Raw genomic sequence first — 22136 nt, forward strand, 5'->3', positions numbered from 1 at the left:
TGTTCTTAATGGCCTTAAGTGGTAGTAAATTAAAGTGATACCCAAGGGTTGAATTGGAAATATTCAAATAAGGAGTAGCTTAAATTTGAACTTTAGTACAGCACTTCTAAATATAGGCTACTTAATTACTTTCCACCATTTAAGGCAGGAAAAAAGTATATTTCAAAATATCGTAACCTACCAAATAACTTTACAGCTCTACTCCATATCCAATAGTGCTTACCCCTTAAATCAGTACACAGTAGATTTTTATCCCCATCACATCTTCAGTTATAAGTCATTTCAATTCTTCATGACACATGTGACTTCATACTGAATATGGAGTCAACCGTTTTTTGTACTTCTGCACAGCGAAGAAGTCTGTGCATAGGAACAGACTTACAACAATAGCAAAAAACCCACAGGTAACGTAACATTAATATAACCAGCTATCTTAAACATGATCCAAATTTTCAAAAGAGGAAAAAATGACTTTTATTTAATTTAATGTTAAGACTGAGAACCGATTTTGAGCAAATACCCCTCCAGTAAATATGTTTTAAATAAGACACCAATATGTACAACACACCTTAATACACATTAGGATCCTTGAAAGGGAAACTTCACCATAAAATAAATGTCTCTATTAAGACAAACAAAATCAGACAAAACACTATTACCCAACACCTGCTAAAGGCACTGAGGTTACACCTAAACAAAGTGATTCAGTGTCACCGCTACAAAAGATCGTACTGGGACAGCATGTTTATATATATTCACAAGTAAAAATGTGAAAATGCTAAAACCTAACAACAAGTAGGTATAAAGCAGTTAGAAAATACAAACTATCTGCGACTATTCAGTAACACATGACTTTAAGATGCAGTATAATTTATGGATACAAAGTCAAAAGAATGTATTATCGACAGATAAATAGTGTTCTTTGTGCTCATTAAGGGGAAACTTCAGTATTTTTCAACCAGGACCCTACTTTCCCATATTCTGTTAGCCTAATTGACAAATGGGAACAACATTTCTTGAAATTGGTCCAATATTGATTGAGAGGCCTGCAGATAGCAGAGGAAAAATAATCTGTAATGTAATCCTTTGGGAGAACCTCACACCATCAATCCAAGTCCACTGTAAGTGCTTGTTTTTGCCACTGACAGGCTCAGATTGTTATTCATAGTGTCTGACAAAGACACTAAGCATTTTTATTTACCGTCTGCTTTAAAGGTTTTCCTTCTCTCTAGACTCGTTTCCATAATATCGTCAGACACTCTAAACCTGTCAATGGCAAAAACAGACACCTCTGTGGGGTCCTAGCCCAGAGAGGTTACATTGCAGCCTGTTTCACAGCTACAGCAGTGTTGCTTAACACTGGACCAATTAAAAAAAAAATGTCCTATTCGCACGAGACTAGTATTACCAGGGGACCTCATGTGATTTGTAATAATCTCAATGGTTGTACAAATCCACATTTAAAAGGAAAAAGGTAAACCCTTTGAATACTGGATTGACATCAGTTTTCTTCTGCTGCATTCAGACACCTTATAAAAGCTATATTGTTTGACACGTGGGCAAATTGGTATGATTTATTTGTTAAAAAAACATGGAGAAAAAGGCAATGACCAAATTTCAAGTAATTCTTAAAAAGAAATAAGAAAATGACCACATAATTAATTTGAAAAAAAGATGTGTGTTTAGTAATAGTGTTTAGTAATATATATATTTAAAATGATTTAATTATGTTAGAGAACAAAATTACACACACACACACACACACACACACACACACACACACACACATATATTGAAAAAGATTTTGGAGGGGGCATTTTCTTGTTTGTTTTTTTACTTTTCCTTAAGCCTAACCCTAACCCTTTTAAGTTAATTTTCTTTTTCATAAATTTTCTTTTTTTTTTTTTTTACTTGTTTCTTACTCATTTTTTGACCACAAGTTGTTAAGTTGCTTCTTGCCTTCTCCCTATATATTTAAAATAAAAAAAAAATTCTCCCAGGTTTCAAAGGGTTAAAATTGGACATCACTGCCTGGTGATGTGTCGTGTTCCTGTGTTGTGAAAAGTGGAGTTACAAATGACTGCGTACATCATATCTGGGGGATGGTGTCAGTGAATTCTAGTAAAATACAGACTCTGCTTATCCCGTGCAAATGTGCCACACCAAATACAGACGTGAGGGTTCATTTCTAAAGCCTATGGTCTCCTGGTAAAAGTCTTCTCATGCAAATAACGCTTTAGACACACAAACATGGGAAATCAGGGTCCAGGTTGAAAAACACCAAAGTTTCCCTTTAATACACTTCTCTACGTAAAAACGTCTAAGTTCTATACTATGTCAGTAACTTTACATTATTTAACCAGCACCCTGTCTTTCATTTTAATCCCAGCAAGGCACCATACTATGACATAAAACATAACTCAACATGAATTAAAATATGCCATCCCAGGTAAACCACGTCTTCATTTGCCCTAAAAAGAGCTTTTTGTCTCACTTCATTGACATCAGTAAGTTGGTTAAAACAGTAGAAAGACAAATCTTCATCCCGTCACCTTCATTAATTATGCAATTATTAAACGCAACGTTATACACACATAAACAAAGAATTTAGTAAGCGAAATTCAATCAGTAACTGTGTTCTTCAGTAGTGTAACATTAAGCATGTCATTTTACAGGGCAGCGGTAGTATAAAGTGTAGTGCATACATTAGAAGTGTTTATACGGCAGAATGGCCTGGTTACCCTGCAACGCTCTTCATGCTGCTGTAATGACAAAAATATGTATACATACATTATGTGGATCCATCATTCAATGATGGTAAAACATTCTCATGTCAAATACGCTTTCTCTATAATCCCAACGCTTCGCAGTGTTTAAGTCTGAGGCCCCAGTATGTTATTTCTACATGAACTGTGAGATAGAAAAATCCTAATACTTTCCGCCAGCGTATTTAACAGTGACAGGATTTAAATAAATGTTCTTTATCAGTAAACCCCAGCCCTGTTCTGTGGCGCGTCACAGACGCGCTCACATTTACATTTTTAATCGACTATGTTAAATATGTTCCAGTTAGTTATACCGTTTCCGGTTATTTTTTGTCACAACCAATCTTCCTCATTCTACGCCTTTTTTTATTCAACTCAACTTGCTGCATTTTCCAGAATAAGTTTTGATAGAATTTTGCAGATGAGGGTGGTAAAGAGATCAATAATAACCGAGACATGTGCAAGTAATTATTTGCTTGAATAAGACCTCTAGCTTGTTTTCTGTATCGTAAGATGAGAATGGAGGCACCTCACTCTGCTGGTCTTGTATCGAGAAGAATTCCCCTCATCATAAGTTACTTGTTTTTTTGCCCTTTTCATTAAATAATCAAACCCACACCCCCTAAACCCACAAAGTATGTTGGGACTTGGCTGCATTGGTCCGAGTAGAGACTAGCCTGAGGCATGAAGGACGTGGATGCCTAATTTCTCTAGCTCCTGCCAAAGGCTCCCTGGGCAGCGGAGGTGGCGGCGCTGGCTGCAGCACTCTGCACGGTTCGGTTGCTCAAGACTCCTGTGGAGAACTCCTCCTGGGCCTTGGTGAAGCTGGCACCTGTCCTTCTGTACTTAGAGTGGACCTGTGGGATAAAGGGAGAGGGGCTCAGATTAGGGCAGTAACAGGTTCATAAATCAGAGCAGAAGACAAATCACAAGGATGTTGTCTGTCCCATTTGTCTGCTGGTTCGGAGGAGGATATCTTAAAACAAAATAAGAAGTTAAAGAAGTATTTCACTGCTGTAAAGAGGCTGTCTATGCGGTAAAAGGACACAAATACTTTTGAAATCGGTGCTACATGACCAGAGAAAACAGATAAAAAGTACTGTGGCATTCGCTTTTGCTTGAGATAGAAAACCTACAACTACCAGAATGCACTGCACCGAAAAAACAAACTGGGATTCTCTTTAAGGAGCAGCAGCACCTCAAATCAATTGTTTACCATGCAAAACACATTTTGTTCCCAACTGTGTCCTGAATTAACAAAGTTCGACTTTTGGAACGGAGCAGCACGCACTGCATGTCATGTGATGAGGAACAACCAATCACAGGCGACATAAATCTTTCCTTTCTTCCGTAAATATCAGTTTATGTCCAATATGGAGAAGAAGTTGATCATTTTTGTGCAGGGTGACCCAGAGCTTGACATCTGTCCCAAGTACAATATTTTTCACCTAAGACACACAAGAAACAATGTCTTAAAGAAGATCAGCTCCAAACTCAGTGCTGACTCAACCTACCTCTGCACCCCTTGAAAGTTGGTATAGAGTAGCACCCAAAAATTTGCTGTAAAAGATGCAGCATGTGTCCCTGGCCCTTTTAAAGACATAATTTCATTCTAACAGCAAGCGTGTGCACTAAGCGGAGTCTGCGCTAAGACCAAGCTGTTGATTATTATCTGCAAACTATGTGCTCACACCATATTTCCACCAAAACTGCACAATCCAATTTCTCATTTTAATCTTTAAGACATTTTTTATCTTCTTCTTGGCCCAAATCTGTAATAAATACACATAATGAAAGGCAGTCAACACATTTTTGTCATTCAAATTAGCACAATAATTCATGGGGAAATGGCAAACAAAAAAACATTAAAACTGAAACATTAAAGATACTTATTCACAGTCTATAGTTTGAACACAGCATCAGAGTGCTTCTGAACCTTTATAACCCTTAGAGAGTTTCTAAATCTTCATATTCCCTCTGATGTCTTGCTTGCCCTTTTATTGCAGCTGCATTGTAAGTTTTTTTCACCATCATTTTTAGTTTCTCTTGCTTTGTTTCTTTCTTTGATCTGCATGCGTTGTCACCAAGTTGGAGCAAAAAATGCCATTTATTGCCATGTTTGACTTTCTATTTTGGTAAGTCTAGAAAGCAGTTTACTTTGAAATAGCATAATAAGGGTTATATAATGTAACCTACCCAGAGACGCATGGTACATGGAACTTGACTAGTTAATGTTCAAATAGTAAGAAAATTATGTGCAAAGTACAAACGGTAACATGATTCAATATTCTTTTGTGTAGAGATGTAGCGTACCATTTTCAGTAGGATGACAGCCAGGACGGCGTTCACAGTGAAAAAACCGGCCACCACCATCATAACCACGGCCACGGCCAAGTTTTTCCGGATCATACTGATCGATGAGATCCATCCACTGCCAACAGCAGAGACAACAGATAGCCACGTGTCATTTACAGTGAGCATGCACTATACAGAAAACAACAGAATGCTTTGGTATAAAAAATGACTGAATTAAAAGAGAAAGGAGCCAACATCCTAACCTGCCCCACAGAAAGGCATAATGTTTGAAAAATGATGGAAAAGCTGAATATATTACATGATATAGGAAAGACGCCCAAAGAGAAAAGTTCCACACACTTACAAAGAAGCAACCCAGACAAGTTAGGGCAGCAGGAATCTGTCAAAGAGATGCAGGAGAGGAGATACAGGGCAGGAATACACACACAAACACAGGTGTGAATGAAGAAACACGCAGACCCATGCACACCTACATTTACTACCCAAAGCACAGAAACATCATTACTACTGAAAACAGAAACATCTTGTTTGCAATGAACAATTTACACCACAGCGTCACACTTTCACCAAACAAACAGATGACTGTCCAGATTAAAAAGGTTCTTACTGACCTGTTTCCCCACTTGGGGATCCCAACAGTCTGAATGATGTACACGGCCACTTGGAAGAAAAAGACAAAAAAGAAGAAGAAGAAGCTAAAGGAGCTGTCAGACCTAAAGAGGGAAAACAGACAACACGAACAGCAGGTTATTAAAGATATTTAGCGTTCAAGAGGGCATTCAAGTGTACAAGTTAGGGCTCGGCAAATGACCAAATACTTCAATATCAATATTGCGACAATACTGTTGGGTTTACCGTTAGGGCTTCCATAAAATATTTACACAATGAGATTAAATAATCATCAATAATGAGAAGTATCATGACTAATTTGGTAAAGGCAGATAATGGAACAGCTTGAACAGTCTTTTACGTTCAGAAAATGACTTCACTTTACTTTAATGCATTTTTTAAAACAAAGAAAAGACAACACTTATGACATTCAAAACTTAAGGCGATATCTTGTCTTGTATCGCAATATCTATATAACATTGATATTAGGGTTGAAACGGTGTGAGACTTTCATGGTATGATGATTGCCACAGAAAATAATGTGGTTTCACAGTATCATGGTATTACAAACTTATTATCATTATCATCAGTAAAATGACCCTTAAAGAAATGATAATAGAAGGGTTATTTTTGGTTGGACACACATCATATTACTATATCCGAAACTTAAAAACTTTTTTAATGGATGTAGCCTATGTACATGTCTAAAATAATGGTAACATTTTCCATTGCGTTGCATTTTTTCTTGTAGGTAAGCAAATGGTATGATAACCATCAACTTTCATATCGTGGTATACTGCTGCCACAATATTTGGTGTATTGAAGAAATAAAAAAGTCCAAAGAGCATCAACAACTCAGTTTTTCCAATCAAAGTTTCAATAGATACAGAATATCTACTATAAACAAAATATAGTGATCTCTTTCAGACCAAAAAACACCCAGAAACCTGGTATTTAGTCTGTTTGTTAAAGCTAATATTTAAGATTTTACTGTTAACTGTTAACTATCAAACTATTTTAGAGTCCAGTGAAGGTGTAGATGCTGTTTCAGATGCTTCTCCTCTACCAAAAACTCACATTTATGCTTTTCGGCAGACACAAAACTGAACAAAAGCAGAATAAAAGTGACTCCCATATCCTTCCTCTAACCCCTCTGGCTGAAGTTTGAAAGTCTTATTTATTTAGGAAAAAACACACAAACCACTAATTAGCTAACAGTAACATCCTGTCCTGTAAATAATGCAAATCAAAGAATACTTGTTTGTCAGTGAAACGGTGTACCTGAAGGCCTTGTAGACAGGCCTGTACCAACAGATGAAGGCGACGGGGGTGAAGAGGATGAACCAGAGGATGGACAGACCGAAGTCAACACCGTTCGCAGCGTCTGCAGTGAAGTAAGCCAGGCAGGCCAGCACGTTGAGGAAGAGAGTGGCACTGTGGACTGCGCGGACAGACAAAAACAATGAGCTGGACTATCATCAAAGACATCAACCTCAAAGCAAAGGCTACACTGTGCTTTTGTTTTTGCTTTTTCAGTGTTTCCCCAATAATTGTGGAGGCCTGGTGGGACCATAACACAAACATACAACACCCCTCCAGACCACTTTACAGCATTGATTATTGCACTGAGTAACTCTTAGAGCTTTTTGACATTACAAACTATAACGTGTCGCAATCACTGTCAAGCTGCACACTGGGTCTCCCTCACCTGACGCTGAGGTTCACAGTCGTCTCTCTCTAATCTACTGCTAACACCACTGCCACATCTGTAATGAAGCCCACTCCTCCTCACTGTCTTTACTGTGGTTGTCTTTTCATCTTTGTCAACCTCTCTGACTGGCTCTGACATATTAAAGACAACTTTAATATGTTTTCTTTAAAGAAAAGGTTTTTTTGTGAATTTGTTTTATTTTATGCTAATAATGGCTCTAAAAATGTATCATATCATGAAGCGTATCCCATTTAATTAATTAAAAATAATTTTAATTTATTTAATTTAACCTCCATCATGCTAAAACAAACAAAAAACAAACAAAAAAATTGTTTTGTGTGCCTGGTGGCTTATTTGGAAGAGCGGGCATCCCATGTACAGAAGCTACAACCTTGCCACAAAGGTTGCGGGTTTGACTCCAACCCCGGCACTTTTCTGCACATCAACCCTTATCTCTCCCCCGTTCAGGCTTAAGTTGTCCTGTCTAATAAAGGCAAAAAAAATCATTTTTTATGCCAAAATAACACCAAATATGGATGTGCAGTGGCACACCACCGTGAGTCCAGCCATGCACGAGGTAAATGTCTGCGGTTAGTTCACACATTTGTTATAACAGCATAAACAATAGCAGGACAGTTGGGTGTCTTTTATCTGAAGTCGTGAGCAGGTGAAGTGAAGGTAAGTTTTTGGTACACTGCTGGTTACAAACAGACTCGGTAGTGAGCGAAACACAAACATGCTGACAGATTCAGTATTATTGTGTTTTTAGCTTAGCTAGTTCAGGAAATATCTAGTTTAAACAGATCTGCCATGTAAGTCTGCCTTCACTTTTACGTGTGGTAAGTAATGTAATGGTAGGTAATGGGAGTAAGAGGAGAACCAGCTTTTAAAGTGACATATTATCTCATTAAATACATAAAGTTCATGAAGCATAAAGTGCTGTGCAATAGATGTTATTTAAGATGACATCAAGAGTGGTTCATGTGGATTGTGTACTGTTAAATATTTGTAAAAGTAACTAATACATATTAGAGTATCTTAAAAGTAACTTTAAAGTGTTAAATTTGAGAGCGGTTCAACGATTTATAACTTTGTGGCAGTAGAACAAGTGTTTCAGGTACAGGTTTAATACCAAAATAATCAGATATCAATCATCCTGTTTTATGGATCAATAACTCTTTCACATTCAAAAACAACAGGAATGAAACAAAGACTGCATGCAGGAGTGCTTACACATCCAGAGGTAGTACATCCTCTTGCAGATCCTGCGGTACTCTTCAGGGATTTCCTCCTCAAAGTCCTGATAGAAGCACGGCTTCACAGGGGAGAACTTGGGGAGAGGAGGCCAGTTGTTCTCTTTGGCTAAATGACAACAAAAATCAGAGCTGGATTAACATTGCGAGCAATGTGTCAATTTTCATCATTTACCATAAAACTTCCCAAGTATACACCCAGTCCCTTTTACTAGCCTGGTGTGGCTAAACATTTTGTCAAATAAAGGCCTGTATTAGAGGCCTGGTCTGGTTGCCATGCACTTCGTTTTTATAGAAGGTGTTTGAATGTATAAAACCAGGTTGTTGGCTACCTGCTGGAGATAACTTTCGTTAGCTGCTGAGATCAGGCATACAAATATGTATATATGTTTAAACTTTGGTCAATATGGACATGCTACACACATCATTAACTTGGTAAGATGCTCTACAATTCAATCATTCAGTTCATTTTCATGAAACCATGAGCACAAAGTAGACAGAATTACCGGCATAGTAAACAATAGAGCAAAAAAAGAGAGTAGTAGATGAAGAAGGCTATTTTAAAACAGCTAGTGAGAAATGTCCAGTGAACTATACTAATGATTATCATGAAAGATACTTTACAGAATCACTGTAATTTTAAAGCATTTTTTCAGGTCATTTCTCGCTTTCTATTTTTTTTGTTATACTTTCTCAGTTTTTTCTGTTTGTTGTTTGGCAAATTTTCAGGAAATTATCTTGTACTCTTGTACTACTCATTTCTTCTTCTGTTGCTCATTACCTCCTTCCTATGTTTTTAAATAAAAACAAAGCCAATTTGCCTAGGTTTAAAAAGGTTAAATAAATAATGTGACTGTATTTCCCATCTTTGCTGAGCAAAAGTTTTGTGTGAAAGGAATTAAAAGCCCGTCCCGTCTAAACGTCTGTCCCAAATATAAGCCTATCAAGTTCAATTATTTAAGCAAATAAGAACGCAGACCATGAATCTAAGTGTTACGGTACATGTACAGCTCAAATGTACTTACAATCTCCAAAAACATCAGCTTACCGCCAGAGTTGAGCACTCTGCCTTCACTCCTGTTCTGCAGCTCCTGCTCCTTCCGCTCCAGCTCGGCTGCTTTTCTGTCCAGCTCCTCCTGCTGTTTGATCAGTTTAGCCTGGCCAGCAGCTGCGTTTGCCTGACAGAGGATGATGAAAGAGCAACTCTCTAAACACTGCAATACTATCACTGCATCGCAAAACTCACTGCTGCACTTTTTCCACCCAGTATCCCGGTGATGGGAAATTCATGAGCTTCACCACAGGCAACAGTACACCCACTACACACCTAATTCAGCAGTGTAGGTCACCAGCTCCTGAGACAAAATGTTACCCCGATTCTCTGATCGTAACTACTGACTCACCACTGCAGCCCAACTGATATATCAATACCAAAATTAGGCTAGCGACCGATTTTAGGTATTTTAGGTAATATACAGATATATTGGCAAATATGCAATATGTGACAAGATATTCCACCAAAGAGCACAGATAAGTTGAATAAGTTGAATTTTCAAAATGCAAAATGTGTAAAATAAACATAGTCACAATTCTTCTGACACAACAATCCTTATTCAAATTAATTTTACTTTTATTCCATTACTGTTTAAACAGTAATGGAGAGTATTTCAATTCTATTCTATTCTACTTTATATTTCTAGTCCTGCAAGCTTTAGAGGGAAATGTGCTTTTTACTTCACTGCTTTTATTTGCCACTCACTGTATTTAGTGGTTACTTTTTACATTAAAATACATGTTTAAATGTTACTATGCACTGCTATACTGCAAACCTCCCCGGTAGTACATTAACTTTCAAAAACTGGCTTTAGTTTGATAAACTACAACATTCAAATGGTCTTAAATCTATCAGTTAGTGACAAACAGAACAGAAAAACATAATATGCTATAATATAACACTGCAAAAAGGAACCATTCTACATAATGAGTACTTTTACTTTTTATGCTTTAAAATGACTTTGTAGATGAAATTTATTTTACTTTAATTTAAGTAAGTAACATTTTGAATTCAGGACTTTTGCTTTAAGTATTTTAGACTTTCATGTTTTTACTCTTATTTCAAGGAATGTTGTGTAGGACTTAAGGGCACCTGCTGTCAGAAATTATTTATAATATTTAGAACTATGTTTTTCTTAGCTCATAATCACCTGAAAATAATAATAATTGCTGTGTTTTTGTTACCTTAGAATGAGCTATTTATGTCTACATCCGTAGCGGGCCCTTTTACACAGAGTTTGCCATTTGTTTCTACAGTAGCCTAGAACGGACGAACCAAACACTGGCCATTTGTGTTTTCTCGTCAGCCACCATAGCTCCACATGCTAAACACAAGAGAGAAGTTTCAGTTCTGCAACCTCTCCACTAGATGCCATCAAATCCTACTGGACCTTTATATAAAAGGATTTGAGTAATACTACTGTATTGATGTCTGATTTTTATTGACTCTAAAATATCGACATCAGTAAGTAAATTATTAAATCAAAAATTTTAGTGCATTATTATTGTCAGCCTCTTTTGTTTAGCACATTCAAAGCTTCAGCAAACTCCCAAATACAGACTGTTAATCTCCAGTGGCTGAAATGTCATTTCACACCAGTTTATTTATTTTCCTTTATATGTAAATGTGTGTGTGTGTGTGTGTGTGTGTCTCACTTTTGCGCTCTGCTCCACAGAGGTCTGCAGGATGGCGGGTTGAGAGGAGCCAGCAGAGATAGGGATGGTCGTGCCAGTGTGGGACTGTGAAACAATTGGAGCAATAATGCATTTTAAATACCAAACTTCCCTCTCAGTGATACAGAACAATCACACCTGTATTTACATTTAAAAAACACTGAGGAGCGAACCATTTCAGTTGCAGAGAATGGGTTGTACTCTCCGATGTTTTCAGAGGCTCCGCTGGTGGCTTGTGTGATTGAGGCATCCTGAAAGAGAACACAATGAATTGTGATGTATCACTGAGTAGAACTGCAATGATTAGTCAATTAACTGATTGACAGAAAAATAATTTGCAACTATTGCTCCGGTACTTTTGAAGCAAAAGAGCCAAACAGTTTCTGGTTTTCCATGATGAGTCTTCTGACATTCTGCAAATGAAAACTGGCCTGAGATTCTGAAAAATAAACTTATGCCTGCTCCTGGAAGCATTTAGCGTCTGTCAATCATATTCATTTCAGACCCTATTCCCAGACTAGCATGAATACATGCATCAGCACAGGCCTGAAAATCCTTTTTTCATGCTTCACACTGGTGCAATTGTTTTAAAAATGTTTTTTTTTTTACTTTTATGACTTATTGTTTGTGAGTTAGTGCTTTTATAATTTATAATTTTGCTGTTATTAAGCCATGATGCCTGCTTTGTACCCCGTTATTACCTTTTTTGTTTTTCAATTCTATTGAATAACGTTGTTGGCCTGTTTTATGTCCATTCTGTCTGTGAAGCAATTCCCTTACTGCAAAGCATTTTGTACATACAGTTTATTATGTTTTTATGTATGCTGTTCTCTGTTATTCATGATAAGCATTTGAATAGTTTGGGGGATTTTTGAACAGTTGGTTGGAAAAAAACATACTTTGTGAAGACATCACCTTGTACTCTGGGAAATTAATAAGGGCATGTTTCAATACTTTCTCAACATTTAAAAAAATAATCAAATAATGTTTTAAGTTTTTACTGTAACTGTCATGACTTGTTGAGGGTGCTGTATACTGTATTGTAAACTGTTTATGTTGTTAGGAGATGATGTCATATTTGATGCTCACAAAATTTTTATGGACCCTATGGCGTGACCCTACGGCGTTATGGCAGACACTAATCTGCTCCTGTGGAGCTTGAATGTTCATAGGTGCAAGTCACCCAGTATACAAATTATTGGCAAAAGTTGTATGTTGTTGTGTGACATTTTTTGTGCTTTATGTGTTTTTATGGTTTTACACTTGCTGCAACACAAAATGCCCTCTGGGACAAATTACAAATTAAATCAAATTGAATTTTTAGTACTTTTTAAAGCAAAACAAAAGCATTTGCTGGTTTCATGCTGCTAACATGTAAGAGTTTTATGCTTTTCTTTGTCATACATGACAACAAACTTAATAGCTTTGGATTTTGGGACTTTGGGTCAGATAAAAACACATGAGTTGAAGACATCAGCTTGGGCTCTGGGAAAACATATCTGTCATTTTTCACCATTTTTAAAAATTTCACAGACAAAACGGTTAATTGAGGAAATATTAGACAAATTAATTTATCATTAAAATAATAGTGAGCTGCAGCCCGGTTACTGAGAAGCCTTCAGTTTGTATTTGGAGCCATGTGTGGGGGCAGCAGAGTCCCAACTAGTCCAGGAAGAACACTTACCTGTTTCTCACCATATTAACTATTAATAGACTCTTGGCCCTGCACCACATTTGTCTCGACAAAGACATAATTTCTTGTGTTTGAGTAAACAGAGAGGTGCATTTTCTTTAGGTAAATTTGTCACTAAGACATATGCTCACATATAACCATTATTCCCTCGGGGTTTTAAATCTGAGAACACTGGGATGTGAAAATAAAACGAAAACTGACATTATAACGATCTTAAAAATAAACAAAACGCGCCATTAAATCCCAGTTTTCCAAGTCAGGTTCCAGTTTAAAAATCTTCATTGCGGTTTCTTTCGACGGTGTGCTGAGGAGGAGTCACAGTTAATGGCTAAATATCAGCAGGCACCTGCTCGTGGGTCTGCTCACCTGCGCAGGTGAGTTAACAGCCCACGTTCAGCGTAAACACACAGTTTCAAAGATAATCTTTATAAACAGACTATAATTGGACTACAACGTGTCATACTTCATAATAGTGACGATTCTTAGCCAGGAAATGCTGAGGCCAAACCCAGCAACCAACCAAACAGGTTTTTGTTGCTGCATATCTCTTTCAGTCTTCACTTTACACGAAAAAAAAGCTCCTTAAAAACTCTGAAAACTAAACTGCAGTCTCACCTGGAAGGGATTGACGTCCACTGGGTCCACGAAGGGGTTGCTGTCAAATCCCGACATGGTGGAGAAAAGTTTATCTTGTGTGAAATAAACAACACGACAGCTCCCGTGTCTCCCCGGCGGCGGCGGCTGCTCCTGACGGTGCCGTGACACTGCGCCTCTGCGCATGCGCGGCTCGATAGGTGGCCCGCGTCACCAGGAGGCTGTCCTCGAGACATTTTTGATCAATTGACATACCTTTATTTTTGAGGTAACGTCAGCTGTGCGCTTCTAATGAGTCTGATTTCAGTCCACTCGTGTCTATTTTGAAATAAGATCCAGTCTGTTGTGGTATGTCAAAGGGAGATCTTTTTTAAACTTTATTTTGCTTTTTAAGGCTTTTTAGTTGGCTTTAGGTGGTGTGCGTTGGGAAGTATGGGTTACCATAGGTGTCCATTTTTTTGTTGTTCATTTAGTCTATTTAGAGTGACATCTGATGCGCGTGTGTGTGTGTGTGTGTGTGTGTGTCTGTCTGTCTGTCTGTGAATGTAGAAACTAAAATTCAGTGTTTGATGCTCAAAATTTTCTGGTGGAAAGCCCCCCAATTTCAACGTCCATGATAACTCTAAAGGGGTGAATTTCTCTACTACTCACCTGTTTGCATTTTATTAAAAGCAACAAAGTTATGCATATTTAGGGGCGCGGCGGTTAAGTGACTGGCTGCTTGTGAGGTAGCTACAGTTTATGAGCCTCTTGTCCAAATTTGGTCACTTCTGGCTACAAAAAACAAGACGGTAACAACTGAAATGCTGAAATTGGGGCTAAGAAATGGAAGTCCACAAGTCAATGGGTGACGTCACAGTAGCTAAGTCCATTATTTATTTATGCAACCTATAGTTCGTAAAATTGACATTTGACTTTGTTTTTTACAAATGTCCTCAATTTATCAACATGCTATTAGGCATTTGTGTTAAATTCTGTCATAATTAGCACATGAATTATTGAATTATTATGAAAACATGTTTTGTGAAGTCACAGTGACCCTTGACCACCAAATTTTGATCAGTTCATTCTTAAGTCTAAGTGGACGTTTGTGCCAAATTTGACAAAATTTTCTCAAGGTGTTCTTGATATCACATTCACAAGAATGGAATGGACAACCTGCAAACATAACACCACAGGCCATGTCTATCTCATGCACAGAGGCATAAAAACACAGTTTATAAAGGTACTAAAAATATTTAAGGCTGAATTATATGAAAGGCTATTTGAAACATCTTTAGACAGCACATCTCATCTTTCTCATCAAGACACTGCAGCAAGGATACTCACTTGAGTCCATTCTGTTATAACTTCTAACAAAATGAAACACTTTTTTCTTTTTTAAGAAGAAGTGAACAACTAAATGCTGTAAGTTCTTTAACTTTCATTATAAGTGCATAGTTTAGAAAGACATTTCACTTATCCATCTAGGAGGTAGTAAGTTGTTACACCTCTTTACATTGTATTTCATCATCACACCCCTTTTTAAGAGTTGGATGTGCCTTTAAACTGCGTATAAGTCTATTTTTGGACAGGTACTTGAGTGTGATATCCAAAGATGATGAAACAAATGAACTTTGAAAAAAAAAAAAATTGGTTTATATCAAAGGAAAAAAATGGCCCCAACCAAAGATTGACCTGTTCAGTGGGAATAAAAATGCACAGGACGTGACACCTGGATTGAGTAACTTTTCAGGACAGAAGCAACACCTGAAGAATGAAGAAATGTAGAAAAATCCAGCAACACAGAAAGAGTGTACTGTAATTTACCTGTTCCCCAGCAGAAGCCAGAACTTATGTCTCATTTTGTTTCTTGAAGGAGACAGCAGATCCATAAAGCAATAATACTGCAACCAGGATGTGAAACTATTATGAAACCCATGGTTATCAAAGATTATGAAATGCAGTAGGACAAACATGGCCACTGACTGGGTAAATATTTGCTATAAGACACACAAACTGAGACAAGTGTAATTTTACTAAAATGCAGCAGATGATATGTATCTTTGAGGCAAAAAAGAGTCAGAAAACACTTTAGTGTCTTCCTGTAAAATCACCTGACACAACTTTTACTGAACCTGTGTTGTGACATTTATAGGATTATGCTAAATAAAATTCTAAAATTTAATAAAACTGTAGTAGAGATGAATCATAAGTCAGCAACTTAAGGACACAACAATATCTAATTTGCTTATGGTAGTTAGCCACCATGATCTACTGGTCATACCAAACCGAGTAAGACTGTAGCAGCAAAACCACTGTCTTTACTGAATGGAGAAAAGCTGTTCTATATTGCATCGAAAGTAACATAGTTTGACTTTAACATTGACGCGGGACCCTCGTAAAATGTGTTGTAATATATCATATTATTTTGTGGTGTCACTGACTGTGTATCATTTAAATAAAGCAATGTAAAATCCGTCTCCTGGATCCAATACTGCTTTAATTACTTAAAGTGTACCTTTTGTATTTTTCAACCTGGACCCTATTTTTCTATATTTTTGTGTCTAAGTGACTAATCGGGACAATAATCAATTAAAAGACCTGCACACTGTATTAAAAGCCCCCAATAAATTTTAATTGTGCAACGTTTCAATCTAACAGAGATGTTCCTCAGGCATTTTCCAAAATGCCTCAAGAAGATCTTGCCTTGGTTGGACTTTTTGATCCAGCACCTGTAAAAGTCCTTTGGATGTGTGTGCCCTCAATGATATTTTAAGTTGGTCCAGTATTGAGCAGGAGGGCTGCAGCCGGCAGCTATGAATGAGTGGATGAGCTTAACATCCACTAGAAGTGCTTGTTTTGTCACTGACAGGCTCAGATTGTTATTTCAAGTGTGAGATAAACCTTTTTGTTAAAGAGTAATATTCTTTTTGGTTAATCAGAAATAGTCCACAAATTGCTGTCGTGATAAGTGATTAAACTGCAGCTTGTTTCGCTGATGCCGGTTGCAGCCCTCTTGGTCAATACTAGACCAGTTTTCAAAATTGTTTTTTTCCATTAGTCACTTAAACACAAATAGGGTCCAGGTTAAGTGTTTTTGTGTGTATTATTCAGGGTAGACATTTTGACATTTCACAGAAGCACAGATGTAAATAATAAAATCGACAATGGCTAAATGTCATTTAGCTGCTTCAGTTTTAGGGTCTCAGTATTGTACATGCTTGCTTACTGTCATGACATACCATGACACTTGAATACAGTCAATATTGATGTTATTAGTAACACCTGTGTTTTTCCTAATGTCAAATGTAAAAAAGGAATATTTCCAAATATATCACCTACTGTACTGTGCTGTGTTAGGTATTTCAACATAGACCTAGATAACAAACATTATGCAAAAATACAGGCTAAAAACATAAACATTCTCAATAATAAAGACAAAAGACGAGCTGATTTTATGTTTTTTCTTGGTTGCTATTGAGCAAACACTTTAGAGACAGGAGGTGGGGATGGGTTTGGGAGTCGGGGGGTAACAATGGGTCTCAAGAATAGAATGGCATTTGTCCACTATACTGTACATATGAACTGTACTGTACATTACAATTGTTGTATGGCTGTTAAGCAGTGAATGCAGAGATTTTTACATATCTGACATTCTTTACAGAGCTGGGATCCCCTTTGGCTGGAATACACACCAGCTCACTTGGTCCCTTTGATGGCGGTATTTCCCTTGTAAGGGGGAAAAAGAAGCAGCACAAACTTAAAAACACATGGAGTGGTTTTTCTCTTTCTCACACACACAGTCACGCATGAGCGCTCGGCACATGCACATACACACATAAATCATCCACTGCCCAAATCCGTACATCTCTGTCCAAGATACTCAAAAAAAAGATAAATATTTGACTTCAGCTACCCAGCAGAGGCTGGTGTTCCGGCTTTGTACAGTATTTATACCTGTATATTATATGCTATAAAGAATTTCTGTGACATTAAAATTTATTAAATAAGGGAAAAATAAATTTGTAGTAACAGAGCAACCACTGCTTACACTGATTGTTATGAACTGTAAACTCATAAAGCAGCTAATAATGGTGAGCTTTAAGTTCACTGTAACATCCGTGACGCCTGACGTTGCCTGATTTCTTCTTATTCACTGTAGTACACTGCTTTCCAGCTCTGTAACATTCCCTGATGCTGAGTGGTCTTCCGCATATTCCAACATTCCCTTTTCTCTGTCCTCCTGCTCAGTGCGGCTCCTCATGACGACGGGTAAAGAGCTGCCGAGGCACTGTGAGAGCATGGTGGCAGTTTTAGAGGAGTCCTTCCACTGATTCTTGTCCCTCTGGCAAACTTCTCCGCCCTTTGGAGGTTGGAAACACTGTACACGGCACTTGGGGACTCTTCTTTGCAGACTTCAACAAAGAAAGGCGAGAGAAGAAGCAAGAAGTGCTTTGAGGAGTGGAGATCAGTCGCTATCTCCCATTGAGAACGTCTACACCTGCCAGGGAGTTGGATAGGGAGTGCTTTGGTGTCCCACTGTCCTTCATACCATGAATTCATTACTGCCATACAATACCAGCTGCTGTGGTATGTCTGGAGGGTCCCTGCCGTTGCCACTACCGTCTCTGGGGTGCCTCAGGGTTGAATGCTTGGCCCCCTTAAGTTTCTGTTTGCCCTTCTCTGGATTGAAGGTGCCTCGGCTGGTAAACTGGGGCCTTTCATCATATGCACCTTCCTGATCTCCTGTAAGGCTACTGGCTATGCTGTCGGAGCGTGAGGCTTTAGATGCATTCAGAGCCTGAGCCTGGGCTGGACCTGAGCCTGATGTGGGAGACTTGGAGTGGAAACGAAAGCGCCTAGTGGTGGTAGAGGAGGAGGAGGATGAAGGATGGAAGTGTGATGAGGAGGAGTAGGAAGAAACACTGGAGCAAGAGTCCACAGAGTCCAGGGAGTCAGGCTGACGGCGTAGAGCGCGGCGTCGGGGGCTAGTCATGTCAGATCTCCGAGGCCAGGGGGAAGTCAACCCCGGACCTCTCTCTGCAATGAAAGACAGAGACAAGTTGAGTTTGAGTTTTTCCCATATTTTTTCCCTATTTACACATAAACTAGAATTACCACCTTTGGTTTCTGCGCACAAGTAAAGTTGCACTTAGTTTACATCACTGTCTGTGAAACATTCCCCCTCGGCAGTACAGACAATTGACACAATCGACACGGTTTCAAGATTAGAGTCACCAGTTCAGTATCACACCAAATGTCTCCCCTTCTGTTCCTGAGTTATGACCTTGACTAATGGCCTGAAATGTGTTTTTACAGAACATTATCATGTCACAGTGAAGCTGACCTTTGGCACATAAAATTTCACCACTTTATCATTTCATCCTATGAGACATTTGTGTGAGATTTTTTACTTAGTGTATGAATTCTTGAGTTATGGCCAAAAGCACGTTTTGTGAGGTCACAGTGACCTTTGACCTTCAACTGCAAAATTCTAAACAGTTCTTTGTTGAGTCCAAGTGAATGTTTGTGTCAGATTTTAAGAAACTCCCTTAAGGTGTTTTATATCACAAGAGATATTGTGTTCATGAAAGTGGGACAGACAACCTGAAGACATAATGCCTCTGGCCACAGCTATCGGCAGCAGCTGCAAATTGAAAGTGAGCTTCTGCAAAGTGACATACCAGAGAAATCAGAAATGGTTCCTTCAGAGTCCACATTGAGGTTTTCAGAGCTGTCTGCTGTACCGATAGAGGCCTCTGACTCCAGGGTCTCATCATCTGACGCCCGTGGCTCCAGAGCCAGCATCTCAAAAGTCAACTCCTCCCTGCAGAGGCAAACATTAACCAGATGAACAGAGTGATGAGACAGCTAACAGTAATTATGCAAACAAATTGGAAATGTTACTTTTTAAATTAAATTCTTCAAAACATCTATTGTTCCAATGCATTAATAATTACAGATAATGTAACATTTTAAGTGCACTGAAGGTGTTTACTTCTCTTTCTGCAGGCTCTCAATTTGCTCTGTCAGCACTCTCTCTTCTTGCTGCATAGCTGCCTGCTGATGCTCTGAGATTTCGGAAAACGAATCCTCTCCCTCTTCACCACCGCTCTCCTCTATAACGGGGTCTGCCACCGATGGCAGCCGCGGGCTAACCGGAGGAGAGGGCGTGTAGTAGGTTGGTCGCTGTACATGGCCTTTTCCCTGAGAAACAAATTAAGAGCAGAATGTGAATATTACATCTGTACTCCAAAGATAAAGTTATGCTTTCACATACATTATATTTCACCACTTCATTTAAAGATTTTTTTTGCCTTTAGTATAATACAGCTGGAGAGAGAGGAAACTGGGAGAAGAGAGGGGCAATGACACGCAGCCATGGTTGGAATCAAACCTGCGCCGCTGCAAAGGCCTCAGCCTGTATGGAGTGCACACTCTACCCAGTCAGCGAGAGGTCGCTCACGCACACATGCAGTGAATAAACCACATGAAAACACCAGCCACATTTAAAAACATCTAGCAGCACCAACAGACCGATCAAACACAAAAGTAGACGCAACACATCAATACACAGACTTTACCTTTTTAGCTGCATTTGTCTTCTTAAGAGCAAAAGTGAGAAGCAAAAAGACAAGTAATCAGTAATGCTGCACTCATAAAAGTAAGTTTTAATCTGCAGTATTAACATCTTGCTGATCCACTGCCTTTCTAGCTGAGTGGCAGATAATGTGTACAGCTCAGGGACTTATACTAACAGACAGTAACAGTTGTCTGATTTAGAAATGATATTTGCTAAAGAAATGCACAATAAGAGTCCTCTAACACTTTAATATTAACTTTTGTGTTTTTGAACTTGGACCCTATTTGCCCATGTTTTTGTGTCTAAGTGACAAATGGAGACAACAAAATTGGAAATCGGTCCAGTATTCAGAGAACTGAAGACACTGAAGAAACAGGCTGCCATGTAATTCCCTTTAAACAAACAGGTTCAGATTGTTATTAAAAGCATCTCACAACAGATATTAAAAGTTTTTCTTTACTTTACACTACTTTGTTGTGTTTGTTGGTGTGTTTCCCTCAAGGAGAAGTCTCGTCCTGAAATCTCACTTTTCCACATTGTCATTGAAATTAAACATCTTTTTGATCATACATAAACATGCAAATCCTGGCACTCCTCCCTTCAACTCTCACAAATATTTCCACTATTGTTTTTCCTGCAACAAGTCACCTCTCGCGAGATTTCACAACAAGACAGAGGCGAGACATGCTCACAATAACAAACAGACCAGCGAAAGGTAAGAAAAAACCTTTAATTTCTCTGTAGGGTTCCAAAATGTTGTCAGATATTCTGAGTCTGTCAGTGGACAAAACAATAACTGACTGTGCTCAGCTGCCCACAGGGATTACATTTCAGCCTGTTTCACTGCTGCTGCTGCAGCTCTTTTCAAAACTGGACCAATTTCAAAAATTGCCTCGTCTATTAGACACTAAGACTCAAAGGCACAGGAAAACAGAGTCCAGTTTTAAAAATCATTTTCTCTTTTATGAGAAAGTTCAATCTGAAATTGAAGATACATATTTTACCTCTTACCTGTAGTGCCATTTATCAGTGTAGATTGTTTTCTGCGTGTTAGAGATATTGGCCATAGCGAGTGTAATGGAACTACATGACACTAAGCTTTTGGTGCTCAAAACTCCCAAAAAAGTACATTATATCTGAGAGAAGACGGTCGATATCTCCAACACTCGGCAACTCACAACAAAACAATCTAGATTGATAAACTGCAGTACAGGTAAGAGCAAAAATATGTATCTTTCATTTTGGGTTGAATTGTCCCTATAATGTGAAAACAACTTAATTATGATCTCTGTCCACAATTTACTCAGATAAAGTAATTACAAAAATAAAATAATATTTTCCAATTTCCCATTTGAGATTTCTTACAAAAATGAGACACTGATCTGTCCAGGAAGTATTTGCTAAAAACAGATCTTAATTCATAAAATATGCTGAAAAAATGTTAACTTTCTATGCTCCATAAACCATACAGCATTATATAAATCTTATTAGAAGTGATTGCATGATTACATAATGCTTTCATTCACAGTTACAGAACACAGAAGCAGAGACTAAGTGAAGTGATGAGTCATGCTTTCGGGATGGGGAAGACAGATGTTAATATTTAAAGAGATGAGACTATACAGTGATCGGTACCACAACGACATCACCACTGGATGATGAATTAGGGATGTAATCCATGGTGTGTGAATACATACCATAGTGCGCGCTATGGTCATAAACCTAACAGCTATTAGTACGGGTTTCTGGGTAAAGGAAAGGACAGGTTAGGGAGGAAAATCTGGAGAGGTGAAAAACAGTTTAGAGAGGAGGAAATCAGGGAAGGTGCAGCACTGAAGGAGTTTTTAGGATGGCTCAGTTAGGTAAAATTATCAATGAGTCACTGCAAACATGTGATTCATCT

General features: G+C 38.2%; 2 protein-coding genes across 12 annotated transcripts in view; both read right to left on the reverse strand.

Annotated features, from left to right (window-relative positions):
• Positions 1-449: 449 nt before the first annotated feature.
• On the reverse strand, positions 450-13886 carry scamp2l (secretory carrier membrane protein 2, like). The gene is made up of 9 exons (XM_042491249.2): positions 13690-13886; positions 11555-11632; positions 11364-11447; positions 9703-9832; positions 8635-8763; positions 6972-7131; positions 5693-5794; positions 5079-5196; positions 450-3622 (listed from the first exon to the last, which is right to left on the reverse strand). Exons 1-9 carry the CDS (start codon positions 13852-13854, stop codon positions 3476-3478), a joined length of 1113 nt encoding a protein of 370 aa, XP_042347183.1. The 5' UTR covers positions 13855-13886; the 3' UTR covers positions 450-3475.
• A 3214-nt stretch (positions 13887-17100) lies between these two features.
• myo9aa (myosin IXAa) overlaps positions 17101-22136 on the reverse strand; it is a 151854-nt gene continuing 146818 nt past the window's right edge. For 6 of the 11 annotated variants that reach the window (XM_088074946.1, XM_042491017.2, XM_042491039.2 and 3 more), the window contains 5 exons: positions 21931-21978; positions 20235-20255; positions 19649-19857; positions 19335-19477; positions 17101-18690 (listed from right to left, as the gene is read on the reverse strand). In XM_088074946.1, coding sequence (XP_087931072.1) covers positions 18197-18690; positions 19335-19477; positions 19649-19857; positions 20235-20255; positions 21931-21978 — 915 coding nt within the window. In that variant the 3' untranslated portion in view covers positions 17101-18196. The remainder of the gene's footprint in view (positions 18691-19334; positions 19478-19648; positions 19858-20234; positions 20256-21930; positions 21979-22136) is intronic. The other 5 variants (XM_088074972.1, XM_042491010.2, XM_042491003.2 and 2 more) reach the window with 4 other exon arrangements.

The sequence above is a fragment of the Plectropomus leopardus genome, chromosome 1 (assembly GCF_026936395.1).
Source record: "Plectropomus leopardus strain MGB_pleo_1.0 chromosome 1, ASM2693639v1, whole genome shotgun sequence".
NCBI classification, from domain to species: Eukaryota; Metazoa; Chordata; class Actinopteri; order Perciformes; family Serranidae; genus Plectropomus; species Plectropomus leopardus.